This window comes from Myripristis murdjan, chromosome 18 (genome assembly GCF_902150065.1).
Source record: "Myripristis murdjan chromosome 18, fMyrMur1.1, whole genome shotgun sequence".
Taxonomy (NCBI): Eukaryota; Metazoa; Chordata; class Actinopteri; order Holocentriformes; family Holocentridae; genus Myripristis; species Myripristis murdjan.
Window position 1 is genome coordinate 11320842 of NC_043997.1, and position 13891 is coordinate 11334732.

At 40.2% G+C, this 13891-nt stretch overlaps 2 protein-coding genes across 8 annotated transcripts in view; one reads left to right on the forward strand and one right to left on the reverse strand.

Moving 5' to 3' along the window:
- Nucleotides 1-139: 139 nt before the first annotated feature.
- Nucleotides 140-5455, reverse strand: LOC115376369 (myeloid-associated differentiation marker homolog). The gene is made up of 2 exons (XM_030075910.1): nucleotides 5355-5455; nucleotides 140-2393 (listed from the first exon to the last, which is right to left on the reverse strand). The coding sequence occupies exon 2, from the start codon at nucleotides 2367-2369 to the stop codon at nucleotides 1518-1520; it is 852 nt and encodes a 283-aa protein (XP_029931770.1). The 5' UTR covers nucleotides 2370-2393; nucleotides 5355-5455; the 3' UTR covers nucleotides 140-1517.
- A 2210-nt stretch (nucleotides 5456-7665) lies between these two features.
- arhgef11 (Rho guanine nucleotide exchange factor (GEF) 11) overlaps nucleotides 7666-13891 on the forward strand; it is a 33712-nt gene continuing 27486 nt past the window's right edge. For 3 of the 7 annotated variants that reach the window (XM_030075632.1, XM_030075638.1, XM_030075635.1), the window contains exons 1-5: nucleotides 7666-9584; nucleotides 10933-10968; nucleotides 11411-11425; nucleotides 11732-11823; nucleotides 13089-13193. In XM_030075632.1, coding sequence (XP_029931492.1) covers nucleotides 9550-9584; nucleotides 10933-10968; nucleotides 11411-11425; nucleotides 11732-11823; nucleotides 13089-13193 — 283 coding nt within the window. In that variant the 5' untranslated portion in view covers nucleotides 7666-9549. The remainder of the gene's footprint in view (nucleotides 9585-10932; nucleotides 10969-11410; nucleotides 11426-11731; nucleotides 11824-13088; nucleotides 13194-13891) is intronic. The other 4 variants (XM_030075633.1, XM_030075634.1, XM_030075636.1 and 1 more) reach the window with 4 other exon arrangements.

A 13891-nucleotide genomic window follows, 5' to 3' on the forward strand; every position in this document is an offset into this window, starting at 1 on the left:
TTTACAAGTGTGTCCGGCAGATGTCAGTGTGGTATCGTGTAATCACTCAAGACATGCCGCGGTGTTAGACAAAAAAAAAAAGAAAAGAAAAGAAAAAAAAAAAGAAAAAAGAAATTATTCACTCGTCACATTATTGCAGATGCTTTAATGCTGAAGAAAAAGCTGATTTACATCACATTTGTTTGGCTAAAACACTGGTGTCTTCACACAAGTTGCATGTAAAACATTTTCTGCAGAATAACTGATATTTATAATTTAAGAAACACATAAGACAATGTACAGATTATCATGTTAAACTGGGTTAAACGGTCACATACACTGAGCAAAGGTGGGCTGGGCATCACATCAATACATTTCTTCCTGCTAAAAATGTTTCCCTCTCCTATTGTCAGTGTTCCAGTGTGTGTGATTTCAGTGGATTTTACTGGCTTTGCACTGCTCATTTTTGTTGCTACTCTACTGTTTGAAAATTGATTTCATGGTGAGATCTTTTGCTACACAGTCATAATTTTTCAACGCAAGAGGTGAAATGGTATCACAGCAAAAAGCAGGGCATTTGTTTCAAACTCATACACCTTAGTGTGCTTGATTTCATTCTTGTGTCTTTTTTGGCAGCAGCAAAACTCAGCAGCAATAGCTCTGATTTTTTTTTTTATTTATTTATTTTTTTTTTTTAACTCTATGACACAAAAGCCATCTTTACACAAGGAGCTTACTTTGGTAAAAAAAAAAAAAAAAAAAAAAAGGCAGGGCAGAGAGAGGTTATTTGTTTATCTTTATTGGTCTTTAACTCATCAGAAGAAAGAAGTTTACATTAGCTCTAAACTACTCTGTTTAATGTCATGCTTTTTCAATGATTTTCTTGGTAGCTTTTATCATTATTTGATGAAGCCACTATATAGACCACTCGAAGTTGGTCTATAAAGTTGGCCCAGTCCCTTAATTCATTCTTTCATTCATTCACAGGAATGAGCAAACGTGTGTTATCACCTTCTTCTGTTTTTAAACACAGCCAACATTATATTTGCTATCAAACCAGGACTGGAAAGATGTCAATCAATAAAGGTACCCACACTAAATCCATGGCTGTAGCAGCCATTCATGGCAGCATTCAATTAAAGACTTTTAAACTGTAACCCAGTGGGTACAGTGGGTCTCAATCACTTTATTATGCACACAGAGCACAGGTAATGGGCTGCCTGAGTGGCGTGCATGGTTACACATACCAGGATTGGCACAAGTCAGACTGGGCTGTTTGTCTTCTTATAATAACCCACCGTTTGCCTATAGCCAGACATATAATTACAAACTTACAACGGGTGACCTTTTCCCCAAGGTTAGATACTCTGTGTAAAGATGGCTAAAGAGTCAAAGAGTCTTTTTTTTTTTTTTTTTTATCAGCAATTCACTAATTCAGTTACACTACATTGTTAAGTCACTGAAGCTCTTGGGCCCTTTATGTCCATTTTCTCCCTCATTAATTGGTCTGCTTCTTAGCTACTTCATTTTGTCCCGTCTCACACAGTAACAAACACTAGTCTGGCAGAGTAGGCCAGGTCAGCAAGGTAAAGCAGGAAGTTAAGCGCAGTCAGCGCTGCTACAGTAATCAGTCTGTCTTGTGGCAGGCCTCTGGTTCGGTATTTCTTGTCAAAGTGAAACACAGGCCAGATGATGGTGGCAGTTAAGTACATGATGACCGCCAGGAGGCCGTAAGCTGAGAGGAACTTGGAGAATGGGATTGGGAGACAGCCGGTGCACTCGCCCACGCACAAGACCACCACAGCCATGGAGAGGATGAAGCAGATGCAGTAGACCGCCATGCACCATTGCAGTGCCGGATGGCGGTCATATGTTATGGGGTCGCTGACAAGGATGAAGATAACACAGGCCACAAAGGTCTGGCACACCTTCAGCAGGCCCGGAGCCGTAGCCATGTAACCCGCCACCTCTCCAGGCCTTGCCTTAGACAGGCTCACCTCGCCCATGTAGGCCACCGCTGCCAGACAGGAGAAGACTGTGGAGGCAATGCGGTAGTCCCGTTGCTCACCATAGCTCCTTTGTTCCTTAAAGGACCAGAGCGGGAAGATGACAGAGGCAGAGAGGCAGAGCAGGGCAGCATAGCAGGCCATAGTGATGGGGAAGTTGGACCAGGAGACCGGGACTCTGGCCTGGAGGGAAAATTGCTCCACTAGTAGAACCAGCAGGGTGCCGGCGAAGCTGAATGCCCAGCAGAAAATACACCAGTCAGTCATGCCAGTATGGTGAAGGTCGGCTCCATGCACTGCAACACTGAAGGCCACACAGGAGAACACCAGGGCCGCTAGACGCACCCATAGCAGCTGGGAAGTGCGCACCACAAACAATGGCATGATGGGATCACAGTCACTCAGGAGCTACAAGTGGCAAGATGAAAAGAATGGGTGGTTAGAAAAATCACAGTAAACTCTGGTCAAACTGAATCCCAAAACAATGTGTTTTAGTACTACAAATATTTGGTGCTTCAACCAAACTACAAAGTACACCGTGATGAACTGGGCATAAATTCTGGATTGCAGGATGTGGACACAATTTATGTTGAGATTATGTAATTCTACTGTGATTTGGATAAGGTAGCAACAGCTTGAATCGAACGCACTATTTTCACCATTTCATCACATTAAAAGGTATGCAAAACATTCAGCTTAGACATGTAAAAGAACTGTGGTTAAGCTCAGAAATAAAGTTAATTAGCTACAACAGCTTTGAATGAAGCTTTAATTAAGGTGGCTTTGGTAATGCTTAAGTAAGACTTTATCTCAAAAATTAAAGAGAATGTGTTATGAAAACTGAAACTGTAAAGAACACAACCCACAAGAACAAATTCTATCAGATGATGTATTGTTCAGATAAAATACTCAGAGCCTTAAATGGCACATTGGACACCACTAACCTAAACCCAGCAGTGCATACTCTAATTTAGCCTGCCTCAGTAATGTTCAACAGTAAACATTATAACTCCCTTATAATAAATCATAGCCTACTTCTTTAAAAACAGGCATAAGTGTGTAAATATCAGATAGAGCAGATATGCATATAAGTGTTTTGTAGTATTCCCAGTTGTTTTAAAGACTCAGATGTCTCAAATCATATATGGCTGGTCTCAAATTGTTTGCTGAACATCATAAAAGCACTAAAAAAGACATGATGGCTCATTAAAGGCTAATAAAGCCATACTGAGGAAACTGTGTATTAAACCCTCTCATGCATGGCAGTATATATAACAAACAAACAAACTGTAATAAGGACGTTGTTAAACTTCAATCTGTTTTGTCCTTGCAATTGTTGTGTTTATTATAGGCCATTTGTCCTACATAGGCACTGACTTTTGAACATTAAAGTAATACACTGTATGTCTTATCATCTAAGTTGCCCCTCCCTGGAACATGCCGAGGCCTTAACTGAATATGTGTCAAGACTGAGGTATGTATGAGGAAACCGGGTTAGCTGATCCAGTTGCGACCTGCACATGGGTCAAGGGAGTGTGCCTGCTGCTTGGAAGGAAGGGCCCTCAAACTAAGGGGGAAGTCAAAACTTCATAACTACAGGCTACATAAATAGATGAATGCTGGTGCCCTCTAGTGTCCAAGTTACAGTGCTTTGATAATGTGCAAGTTTGTGCAGGTTTCACACAGGAGGAAACTCAGAGGTAGTGGTTTTGTGGTAACACTTTACAATAAGAGTACAACAATTAATGTTAGCTAATGCTGTAATGGTTAATTAACTGTTAGTTAATGGTTATTATGGCATTTACTAATGTTAATAATATCTACAGTAACCCTTAAATAACATATAAATTAATACCTTAGCATGAACAGCATTAGTAAATGATTCTTAGACACATTAGTTAACGGTTAGTTAACTGTTACTTAATGTTTATTACCTGTTACTTAATGTTTATTACGGCATTAACTAACATTAATTGTTGTACTCTTACTGTAAAGTGTTACCAGTTTAGTTTATTGATGTGGTTAGGTTAATGTTAATGTTAGTGGTAACCTTTGGGGCAAAAGGGTACTGGGGTTAGTTGCAAACTTTCAGAGAAAAAAAATGAACACAGTTTGTCCAGTTTTGTGAGAACCTGCATGGCTGACCCTGTGCTCTGGTGCTGAGAACATGGAGCTGATGGTTATAATTAAAGGGCAGCATTTTTTTTTTTTTTTTTTTTTTTATCATTATTAATATTATGAAAGTTCACAAATGCCAGTTTTGATGAAACTGAAGTGATGATGCATCTTGTCACTGACTGATACTTTCCCTGCTGGCCAAGTCTGGTAAAAGCTTCATTAATCTATCAGTCATCAACGTCATTGCCACACTTCCCTTTCTCACTAATGGGGCTCATGCACAGGAAGCAGCTCTAATGGTGCAACTGCACGTCCGCAGGAACTCACACTAACAAAAGAAACCTACAAGCAAGCACTGTTGCAGGATCAGACACGATAATAATAAAGCATGATGTTAACCCGATAATAATTGAGATCTTCATATATTTTAGCCTAAAATCTCTGATCAAAAGTTCTAACCACTCCATTGCAACCACCCGTTTAAGTTCCTGGTGAGATCCGTATCTGTTTTAAGGATCCAATTTCATCACTAAAGAAAATGTGTGTTTGTGTCTAAGTTAGTGCGATGAGAAAACCAAATGTGATATGGGCGGTTACCAGGATGTGGTTGCCCACGGTGAGGGGTTGTATAGGTGTATGCCGCCACATCTGGCCTCTAGTTTGCCGATACAGAAAACCATGCTTTTTCCGGTTTGATATTTGCAAGCATCGAAGTCTTTGTGGTTATTACGGGCTGCATAACTTAGGAGAACTGGAAAACCCTTAATAAAGAATTTAGAAGGACTTGGGAAGCCTCTTTAAACAAGCTGTGTCAAGAAATATGTTACAGTGGGTAAGATTACTGTTATTGGAATCAGCTAAAAACAAAGTGGAGACCTAGATTATATGAATGAAAGCCAGCTTGTGAGGCGCTGTAACGGACTAATAGATTTTGGGACGTTAACGCTGAAAATGGGACATGCCAGCGAACCGAGCCCTCACGGGAATAGGCTATTGTATTGCTGCCATGACCCCATAAAGTTCAGTAAAGCCGCAATAAACGCACTATTCAGCAATCATATGAGAGGTAAAGAGTTTTTTCCGTCTCGAATAGCGGACATACCGCGCCCATTCCTGTGCCATACCGACCATCTCTTATCCAAGGCAGTCTCAAATCTCCAAAAATAGAACAAGATAAATCCTGGCTGCTTAATACCAAATAAACATTCGGTTAAAGTGAGGATATATGCAAGGCTGAAGGTTTTGTCTTACCGATCTCTCAGTCGTGGGCTATCTTTCATGTTTTTTCACGCACTTTCAAAGTTACTACACCGCCGTGCGTAGTCGACGCACCGTCGCATCCACATTCATCCACCAAGAACGCACAGCAGAATGTATCCCACGCCCCGCATTGACCATGTTTGGTAATGTGTTGAAACCTTCTTCAAGTCTCACTTAGCTTTATTCCAGTCCCTCTTGCATGTTATTTACAGTAGGGGGTTTCCAGACTCCTCTTCCACTGTCAGATATTATATAATATTCAGTGTATCTTAGTAGCTTATGTTAACTTTTCCCTCAATTTCTTTCTCTGTCTTTCTTTCTTTGGCACTCCCTACCACCCTCATGTTAGTAGTGAGCTCTCCAGAATCAAGGTTGGAAAAAGGAGCCTGTACTCCAAGATCCTCAAGTCCTTAACTCTCCTGTTATGTTTTTTTTTTTTTTTTTTTTTTTTTTTTTTTAACATGTTTTATGTTTGGGGTCAATTTGACCCCTGCAGTTTAAACTTACACAAAATTATTATAACTAAAATTGTTATCAAAGTTTATGTGTCAAGTAGGCTACTTTGTTTCTTTGTTGACGACCTAAATAGCCCTTTAAATAAAACATAACTCCACCCCACCCCCACTTATACATCCAGTAGGCTATTCCTATTACGCGACAATGGAAAAATATGCAAATCATCATAAAATCTCACTGATTCATCTAAAATTGGAAAGAAATATTAATTTTTGGTGTTTTAATGGCTTTATATTATTTCTAAGTACAGATTTTTGTTATTTATAACCGATGTGTTACATCGGTGTTACAAGTGTGTAGCCTACAGGACATTGAAAACATATCATCATGTCAATGTCATCTTTACCCGGTAGTGCCCATTACATTAGGAACACTCACTAAATATGAACCAATAAAAAAAAAATTAATTAATTAAAAAAAAATGATGTTAATCATTTATTTAGAGACGTTAAACATTGGCTGGGGTCAAATTGACCCCAAACATAACAGGAGGGTTAAGCAGAGGCGCTGTTATTGAAGCACTGTTACTATTTCTGAGTTTTTACCAGTGTGTAGCCTAAATCTTCCAGTGCTAACAGGATGGGGGCAGAGCTGACACTATATGGTTTTAACTAATAAAAACCTTTACAGAGGTGCATAAACAGAGTAAAAGTAGGTTATTGCTCTGTGCAGGTTTGCCATTTATTTCTAAGGGCGCCACATTAAGCCCAGTGCAGAAATGCTTTCAGAGACTGCAAAAGCTGCACTTTGTAGTGGATATAAATTAAAGTGTGTCAGTCAACCTGTTTATATAGACTTACAAGTAAAGCTACTGATGTGAAAAAAAAAAAAAACAAAAAAAAAACATAGGCCCAAGTACAAATATAACCAGTGAAGTACACTATTACCTTGTAGGAGAGTGGATTCCCATTTGTCAGGTGACACCATACTGGAGATGGAAAATTGACTCCAACAGCTGTCTGTTTTTACAATGAAAAATAAATAAATAAATAAATAAATAAAACCTTTTTCTACTCTCCAGGTTGCTGGAGCAGATTATCTGCATGGCATCTATCTGTAAGGAGCTGCATGGCCTTCACGGTAGCTTTTTTGAAGTCCACAAGTCATTGTCAGGAGATTTCATTCTAATATATATTATTCATTTGCAGCGTTGGGAGAGTCTGGTTGAGTAGCTGTGTGGTAATGCAATTAATTTGTGATAATTGTTTACTAATCTCTCATGCATACACACATACTTACATAAGTCTCAATTAGAAGGGGTGGGAACTGAGATGTTAAACATTTTGCAGTATGCTTTGTATAGTGATAACATGTATTGCGATATATTATAATTTATTACCTTTTTTTAACTGAAAATTATGTCCCCAAGGGAAAACTTTGTCAACATGTTTTATCTAATAAGATAAAGTTTTCATTCTGTTAATCTCACTTCAGTCATTTTTATTGCAGCAAAATGGGATGCTATGCTGGACTGATTTTTTCCCAAACCCCTAATAATTAGACAGCCTATGATAAGGGGTTTTTATAAATGTAGATGCTCATTATGGTGGACTCAAATGTAGTCTAACTCACAACAACCCAAAATAACCTACACTGACATAAACTGTGATCCCTTTCAAAGCAAAAGCGAAGCAAACATTTACAGCAAAGTCTTAAAGGTGTGTCTGAACTAATTTATTGTAAACGCTCCTTCCCTGTCCTTGTTGATTGTGGACGGGACATTGTCTGACGTATCGAAGTCCATCCAGGTGAGGGCGCTGTTGCTCTGTGTTTGTGAGCTCTTTAAAGACATGGTGAGATCAGCCAGCCAGCCAGCCAGACAGATAGCAGCATAATATTACAGCAGAGGTCATTATTTCTATGGACTGGACCCAAAAAAGAAACACAACAATGAAGTGCAATGAGGACTAGGAGCGAGCTTTGATCCTTTCGACATATCAGGATAAGGAGAAACAAAACCCAGATGCAGCACTGTGACTTGTTTTGAAGAAGACCCGAGGAGCAGCACTGCTGGAATCGTTGTGCATACTTGCTAAGCTAACGTGTAGTTTCAGCTTGATATTGCACGAAAACAGGACACTGGAACAGTCGTTGGCATTTCCGATTTGGAGTTTTGATGGAGCGCTGATCATCTGGACTGGATCAATAATCAATTATTCGCATGCAATCAAAAGGCATGCTGACTTTCTTTTTTGTATGCATAGCTGGCTAGCTAGCACGGTAGTCCCCCCTCCAGCAGGGGCTCGGCAGCTCAGGTCAAAGCCGATACCCCGGCGCTGTGCGTCCGCCTGAGTACCTACGCCATGCCGCGGAGTGATACCAGCCCGGCCGTAGAGCTACCTGCGGCTAGCTAACGTTAGCTAGACTTAGCAGGCCCGTTTAGGTGGTCAGTAGCTAGTTTACCAAATTAGCCACTGTCAGCTAATAAGTAACAACCCAGAGCCGAGAAGCATCTCGAACGTTTTTTTCTTGCGTGGTACTTTCATTTTAATAACCCCAAAAGCTAAACTAACACCAGGTAAGCTGCTAGCTAACGTTACTTCGTTGATTAGCTATGCAAAGCCAATGGACGTCCCTGGCTAACGTTAGATGGTTTACAGTACGTTAGCTCACAAACTGCTACTAACGTTACCTGCTAGTCGCCTAAAGAGTTGGTGTGTTTGTGTTGATGGTGTGGTATTGGACTATTTACTCAATTATCCGACGTTACTGTGTGTATGACTAATTAATTAGCATTGCATATTCAACTAATATTAGTCCAGCAGATAACGTTATCAGAGCAGTCTTGGACGCTAATGTTAGATTGCATCGTTATCTATATCTATGCAAGCATAGCTGCCTATGCTGGGCAAAAACAAACCAGCCTAGACTAATAACGTTACTTCTGTGGGATCATTTATATTTCCACTACCGTTCAAAGCCACACAAATAAACAGGTCTGGATGTCAGACAGGGCAACGTCGATAATTTAGATTCTTATTTTCTAGTAAGCTTCACATCCAATACGTTTTAAGTAATGCTGTCGTGATATTTGGGGTGCCAGTGATTATTGCGTTTAGTGTGAATCAGTCTTCAGTAGATTAGGCTTAGGTTCATTGACAGTAAACGGCATGGGAGTTGTTGACCTCTTCCAGATAGCAAGGAATCCGCCAGTCATTCATAATTGATGACCTCTGTGGAAACAAGCTGTCCTTTATCCAGTTTCGACTGCAACTAAACCACTATGTTAAGCCTGTGAACACTAACAATTCCCTTTTTATTCTAGTATTTTTTATACTGATTACCTGTGTATAAACACCGATATAACCAAGTGAAGAAGGGGTATCAAGGGGAGAGAGTCCAACCTGTGTAATAGTGTGAACCTTATGTATTTGGCAGTGCTTTATCTTAACCTACAGCATTGACTCTCAACTTGAAGCATTGGAAAACATGAGGAGCATCCTCAGTGGCCTCTCTGATCTGAACCAGCTTCCCATAAGCTGACGCAAATAGCCTCAAGATTCGGACTAAGATCTGTGAAAGCACAAGGGAGCCCCATTGTGTGGACTGAGAGAACTTGAAGTGGAAAGAGATGGTGATGACCACAGCGATGTTGCCGCTGGCCCAGTGACAGAGTTGGACCTGTGGTGATCCCGCATCAGTAAGCAGAAGAGCCACGCAGGCCGCAGACATGAGTCTCCGCCAGCCCACCTCCACTCTGGACAGGTACAAGACTCAAAGCCACAACAGCCAAGACATTAAACAATGTTACTGTGTCCCCAGGGTGATCATGAAGCGAAGAGAAGAAATAAGAGTTAGGGGGGAAAAGATTACATTTTAAAATTTACCAAAAAAATGTAGCTCTCCCAGTTTAGCCAATCAACATGTCTTTATCTGTCCCATCAAAGTCCCCATCACTCAATCCGACCACTGGAGGAACCAGTCAGACAAGGTGGTTTCTTCAGGGTAGTGCACCATGCAGGAAGTGAAAGGACACAGAACTGCATGGCAAAAATGTCCAACCGAGTCATATCACTAGACCTGAACTTTAAACAAAAAGATTTAGCGTTATGTTGAGATATTGTTTGTGTGATTTGATGTCCATTTGTTTCTTGAGTGTCGTGATCCCTCAGCTGCTTTGTTTTAACTCAGTTTGCGCTTTGCTTATGTAGTTCACTGTCTGTGTTTCTTTTGGCCATCACAACATTGACTATGTCGTCCCATCTACTAGGCTTAAACTGATTTAATAGTTCACCGATATATCAGGCCAAGTGATGGAACAATATGTTCTTTTGAGGCCAATAGCTGTATCCCCTATACTGTCATTCATAACGGCCGATAACAATATTAATTTTTGTAAGAATCTGATTGCAAATGCAGATGCAAAAGAGATTAAGCTTTTCAGACAGGCATGTCTGAAGTGTTTTGTAAAGAAATTACCTGTTGCTAATTAGAAAGTTGAATTAATGGCACACTCCTAGGGAAAAAAAAAAGCTAACACAAATGCCAATTTTCCCAACCAGCTAATGAAATCAGCCACTGAAAATACAGTTTGGGCAGTAAAATATTGCATTTTAAAGCTAATATCATAGCCTACTGATATATATGTCCAACCCCAATCTGATCTAATTTCTGAATATTAGATATCAGTTTGTCTATATCATCCCTCTCCACTATGAAACAGGTTCTTCTTGAGTCTTTCTTGTCTGCTTTTATTTTGCAATGCCAACACTCTTTTTGATTATTTGCTTAATCAGGCATTTCACTAAAAAAAAAGATTTGCTCTTGCTGAGTCGTGCAGTAGTTTTCTTGTTTTTGGGTGGTGGTGTTTTTCACATAGTAATTCATCTAATTCTGTGCTCTATGTTGGCACAAAATATCGGCTGTTGGCGGCCATTGGTGTCCAAAAAAAAAAAACATATCGGTCGATCTCTGCTATCTTCACTGTTTCTGTGATTGTCTGCCCTGATGTGTTTGTCTTGATTGTGTGCAATTCCTGTCTCCTGCCGTCAACTTTTTTCTGTGTCCTTGTGCACGTGCCCATTGCTTCCTGTATCTGTGTGTCATGTGACAGCAGGGCAGCCAATAAGAAAAACTCCCACCTTTTCAGGTAGGACAGCTGCCCAGTGAGAGCTCTTGTTAGGGTGGAGGAGGGTGGGGGCGGGTTGTTGTTACGCCTACAGATTGTACAGCTGCAGCTCCACGTTTCTCAGTCTTAAGCTGGACGGTCATTGGGCCTCTGGAACACAAATCATTTCCGTGTTTACACTAAATGACCTTTCTTTATACGCCCTTAAATAAATATACTCTTGGTACGTCCAGTGTGTGGCTGCTCTGAGTGTGGACAATCTGTAAGAGTGCAAAAGGGTGTGAGCTCGACTTCGATTTGCCTTTCTATTGGTTCCTATTTGTTTTCTCGGTCAGTATCTATATTTTTCTGCTTTGAGGCTGGACTTCATTCTTAATTTCTTGTCTCTCTCTCTCCTCTCGGCCCCCTCTGCCCTCTATCTGTTTTTTGTTTCCTCTACTTTTCTGTCATGCCTCGCTTTCAGCCCTTTTGCTGCTTGGTGAGTTTTCCTTTCAACTGTGTATGTGACTGCTTCTCATGCTATTCGAATTATCTCTTAACCTCCTGACCCCCTTCCCCATATTTCTGCCCCGTACACTTCTCCCCTTATAGCTTTCCCTCTTGCTCCCTGGCCTGCTCCATCCTTCTTTATTTCTCTCTCCTTTACCTTTCCTCCTCAATCCTGCTGCCTCATTTCCTCCAGATCTCCCTCTCCCAGTCAGACCAGCCCTACCAGAGCTTGCTCTAAATCCTTTGGTTTATTACCGTCTGTCACACTCACCCTTTGACTCTGTTTGCCCTCCAGGCTCAGCAGCTTGACCATAGGGGACTCAGAGCGCAAATCCTCCACCGCCCAGCAGAGGGAGCCCACAGCTGATGTCCCTGCTGAGAGCACTGGTAGGTGGAAAAGAGATTCCAGCACTGGTTTTATTTGCTGCGTCAGCACTTTAAAATTTTTATTTTTATTTTGTATTTTATTGGTTTATTTGTCAGGAACAGTGCACATTAATCTCTCCCCCGGCTTGTTCCTTCATTTATTGCTTTTTTTTGCTGCTTTGTTATCCTCTGTTGTTTTTTGCCATAATTTGTCTCCTCTTATCTAATATCTCATTTGTTTTTGCTTGTTCTCTTGATTTGTTCTTTTTTTCTTGTAAGCTGAGGTAGTTTCTTTTATAAGAATTTTATTCTTGTACCATTTTCATCACTGAGTGTGACTTAGTTGTATTTGAACCTAGATCAGACAGTGAGCTTTAATGAACAGTGCTACAAAGATTCAGTCTTTTCCTCCTCATGAAAGGCTGAGATTAGAGCTGCAGCTAACGGTTATTTTAATTATCGATTGATCTGTCAAAGAAATCGGTTGTACGCTCATAGCCACGATGCAAAAATAAATTTATTAAATTATTACCAGTGTTTTGTCATTGCTGTCTGCTAAAGGCTGTTGAGGAGGACAGCAAGGGATTATTGATTAATCTGTCAGTCATTCTCTCACTCAACTGATTGGATGCTTTATCCATAAAATGTCAGAAGATGGTGAAAAATGTTGATCACTATTTCCCACAACCCAAAGTGACATCCTCAAAAGACTTGTTTTGTCCCAACCAGAAGTCCATAACCCATAGGTGTTTAGTTTACTGTCATGAAGGACTTGGAGGAAATATTCACCTTTGAGTTGGAATCAGAATATTTGGAAATTCTCTACTGAAAAATGACTCAAACTGATTATTCAGATATCAAAATAGCTGGTGTTTAATTAATTTAATATTTGGGAAATAATTGATTCAATGATTGCAGTTCAAGCTGATATTATGTTTCATGGCCACATCTTAGTGAACTGAACCTGGGTTCAGCGATATGGCCAAAAATGTTACCACAAAATAATATCAGTAATTATCTGTGTCAAATAAATATTCAAGTGCTGTTTAAAGACAACTCTCAGCTTCCCAGAGAAATCTGAAGAAATCAAAACGCTCACTGTGCTAATCTCCTGAAATTCCTGTGCATGTCCTCACTCATAACTGGGTGTGCAGCCACGCCCTTTTTTTTTTATTCTTACCTCATGATCGGCTGTTTATTGCCCAGCCCTAAAATAATTTAATCTTTCTCACTCTCTCCTCCCTTTTATTTTTCATTCTGCCTTTGTTCCCCTGCTCTTGCACCAGGTCCTGGTCTCGTCCACAGATGTGTGATTGTGCAGAAGGACCAGCTCGGTTTTGGCTTCACTGTGTGTGGCGAGAGGGTCAAGCTGGTCCAGAATGTTCGGCCAGGTGAGAAACACACATGTATGCACACTCAAACACATTTTGTGCATTCATATGATGTTACAGTCCTACTTGCCTTGTTAATATTAGGTATGAATAAAAAAAAAAAAAAAAGCTGTTTTTGTCTTATCTTAACCTAGCCCACTATGACCCTAGCTTACAAATGCTCAATATGGACCAGGCTTGTTGTACTGATCTTATACAGTATGTTGCATGGAAAATCAATTTCATTCTTTTCAGGCTTTAAGGAAACTGTATGAAATGGCTGTAAGAGTGTCTGAAAATATTGCGTTCTGGTACAGATATGTATTTAATGTCTTTGAAGGTTGACTGAAATCGCGCATTATGATATCTGCTGTTGTCGAGATTAATTTCCAGATATAGTGTGATATGGCCAAGTTGACAGCTGTATGACCTTGCTACTGTCTGCAAGACGACTGAAATTTCAGTATTACTTCAGGACCTGTGTAGGTGGTTGAATTCACCTCTGAATTTCACAGATAGTTGTTTCTTTATACTAATGGGTGGTGCAAGCTGAAACTTCTTTCAGCGTCAGGATTGGAACTGTTCAAAGACGAAGGATTGCAGTCCAGCTCTTGATACTTTACTGCAGCAGACGGAGTCAAACGGTTGAAAAACTGTTTGTGTCAGTCCAACCTTATATTGAACTGAATTGCACTTCACTTAAAATTTATTGTCAAAAC